Source organism: Emydura macquarii, unplaced genomic scaffold, assembly GCF_026122565.2.
Source record: "Emydura macquarii macquarii isolate MOO-44397 ecotype Brisbane River unplaced genomic scaffold, CSIRO-AGI_Emac_v2 contig_499, whole genome shotgun sequence".
Classification (NCBI taxonomy): Eukaryota; Metazoa; Chordata; order Testudines; family Chelidae; genus Emydura; species Emydura macquarii.
The window spans coordinates 5,056,849-5,059,925 of NW_027130636.1; the positions used below are offsets into that span (position 1 = coordinate 5,056,849).

The 3,077-nt window shown below is 39.5% G+C and overlaps 1 protein-coding gene across 1 annotated transcript; it reads left to right on the forward strand.

Moving 5' to 3' along the window:
- Positions 1 to 1,062: 1,062 nt before the first annotated feature.
- On the forward strand, positions 1,063 to 2,875 carry SLC35G2 (solute carrier family 35 member G2). Its single transcript, XM_067538632.1, has one exon. It carries the CDS (start codon positions 1,063 to 1,065, stop codon positions 2,296 to 2,298), a length of 1,236 nt encoding a protein of 411 aa, XP_067394733.1. The 3' UTR covers positions 2,299 to 2,875.
- The last annotated feature ends 202 nt before the right edge of the window (positions 2,876 to 3,077 follow it).

The window sequence follows — 3,077 nt, forward strand, 5'->3', positions numbered from 1 at the left end:
TCAGCAGTTGGCAGTCCCCACAGCTCCTCAGGGCATTTGTCTGGTGGCATTCCCCACATTTCCTTGGGATACTCGTTTGCCTCCTCCAACTGCAGGGTGCAGCTCCACTCAGGGCCTCGTCTGGGATCCTGTTGAGATCTCAGCTCCCTGGAAGACACGTCTGCTTCCTCCAGTGCTTCAGCACCGAGGTCCAGGGCTCTCCTTTTATACTTCCTGTCCTGCCCTGGGACTTCCAGTGAGGGGTGCAGAGTAGATTTAGCTTCACCGACCAAGGGGAGTGTAGCGGTCCCTCACTCTCCAGTTTGGCGGGAGGCCTCTCTACCTCAGTACAGTTTTCCTCTGCACTGCCCAGGAATGAACAGCTATTTTTCCTAACATTTCTTATGGTCTTTTTTTCTAATTTCCTTTGAAAAACAAAGAGACAGTCAACAGTTTCTGGAAAGAATAATCTACAATAAATTTTCAAGTTCTCTGAAGCTCATTTTGTATTACTTTCTACACTTTTCTGGTCCATGTTCCTAGTTTATTGAAGTGCTCAGTGATGCTGTGTCTGTCTGTCTCTGGGTTGCTTCACTTTGAATTGACAAAAATGGCAACAGCCTTCTCTAACCCAAATTTTATTTTTGATCTGTAGTGCTCTTTTCCCCTGAGCACTTGGTAAACAATAAAAACCATTCATGATTACAGAATGACTCACTGATCTGAAGGGTGCAATGAGGAAATTCTCCTTACTGTATAAGAATTGTTATTAATTTGCATGTCTCTTTTTAAGAAGCAATGTGATAACAGGTGTCATTTTCAAAAGTGAGAGCTTAAAGTTAGGCCTTAATGCCATCTTTTGGCACTTAAATAAAAGTGACCTGGTTTTCAAAGATAGTGAGCAACTTCCATTGTGAAATAAAAATCAAGAGAATTCATGGAGGACTAAAGCAACTTGTTTAGGTTCATGCCAATAATTTGTAAATGGTCAAAAGATTGTAATGCAAATGTTTTTTACAGTATAGGTTGAATGAAAATAACAATTTTTTTCTTTTTGAATATTAGACCGTCTTCTCTTTGGAAATGGATACTTCTTCCAAACAATGCCCAGTCAAAAAACGAGTGAAAATCCATCCCAACACAGTGACAGTGAAATATACATCCCATTATCCCCAACCTGGAGAAGAGGGTTTTGATGAAACCAGTGAAGACGTTGGAAGCTTTGTGGAGGACAATCCAAAGAAGAGATTGCTGAGTGACAAAAAAAGGGAAGGAAGAACCTTCTTTGGAACTATGGATATCCAACCTCAATCAGCCCAAGAGATGAAAGCCAATGAGACTGGACAATGCCAGAATTTTGCAGAAGAAAGCATATTTAATTCCAGAAAGACCTGGATAGTGCTGTTTGCCTCTGCCTTGGCTCATGGCTGTGTGGCTTTGATAACTAGATTGGTTTCTGATCGTTCCAAAGTGCCATCTCTAGAACTAATTTTCATTCGTTCAGTCTTACAGGTGTTGTCTGTCATTGTTGTCTGTTACTATCACGAGGACCCATTTGGACCAAAAGGATACAGATTGCAGCTCTTCTTCTATGGTGTGTGCAATGTTATCTCCATTACCTGTGCTTACACTTCCTTCTCTATAGTACCTCCAAGCAATGGGACCATTATGTGGAGAGCCACCACCACTGTCTTCAGTGCCATTTTGGCTTTTTTACTAATAGATGAACAAATGGCTTATATAGACATAATGACAGTAGTTAGCAGTGTCTTTGGTGTTTGCCTGGTCATGTTCCCCAACATTGTTAATGAAGAAAACTCTTTGCTCAGTGTCTGGAAAGAAGCCTTTGGCTACACCATGACTGTTATGGCAGGCTTAACCACAGCTCTTTCCATGATAGTCTACAAGTCAATCAAAGATAGGGTCAGTATGTGGACTGCATTATTTACCTTTGGTTGGACTGGAACTGTATGGGGAGCCTCCACCATGTTTTTTCTTCAAGAGCCAATTATCCCATTGGATGGAGAAACCTGGAGCTATCTCATTGCCATCTGTATATGTTCTACTGTGGCTTTCCTGGGTGTCTATTATGCCTTGAATAAATTTCATCCAGCTCTGGTCAGCACAGTGCAACATTTAGAGATTGTGACAGCAATGATTCTGCAGCTTGCAGTACTACGCATCTTTCCCAGCATTTATGACCTCATTGGAGGGGCCATCATTATGATTAGTATTTTTTTCCTTGCATGTTATAAATTGTCCTGGAAGAATTTAGGAAGGCAAGATTATCAGGAGATACTGGATTCTTCCATTAAATGAATGCCACTTTGTTGTAGTCTTTACTAGAATAGTTTCTGCACCGCCATGTGAAATTAATGTTCATTTACCAATGTTCTTTGTATAGTAGAGTGGACAGAGTACTAACTTTCTTGTTCAGAAATAATGGGTCAGATTCATACTTGATATAACCATGTTGGAATCAACAGAGTTGCACCAGACATGAATTTGTCCCAGTGTGTAAAATAATTTAAAATGTTTCAATATGTGAATTTAGATTTATTCTCAGCTAGTATGCAGTAAGTGCTAAGATTACATATAGAGTATTATGTCATAGGAGTCTTTCTATCACAGTCCTCTTCGTATAAAATAATATTGAGACAGAAGGATTCACTATTGTTAGTCGTTCTGGGCATTGCAACTGTAGAATATTTTATGGTAACAAGAAAGTCATATGCTGACATTCACCACTGAAGGAGGAAATTTATGTTCCTTGGCAACATTATACATTACTTAGCTGAAGCATGTAATATTGTATAAATAAGAATTTTAACATGTATACAGTTATAATTCTTTAGATATCAGCTGGGAGAAGACTAAATAAATAAAGTGATGTTCTTTGTGCTCTAATAGTAAAGGTTCTGTCAGAATCTCCATAATAATCCTTGACTTGGTCCTAAAATTCCCTGTTAGCTGAAAGCTGAGACACAAAGAACTGGGGGGGGGGGGAAAGTTCTCCAAGGGGAAAAATGAAAAGAAAGATGTGAGGCTATTTTGTAATTGTCAGAATGAAATGCACTTTAGAAGCTAGTTTCAGATGT

Bases quoted from the DNA above. Each gene is read 5' to 3' on its own strand.
- SLC35G2 (XM_067538632.1), top strand. From the start codon at position 1,063: ATGGATACTTCTTCCAAACAATGCCCAGTCAAAAAACGAGTGAAAATC.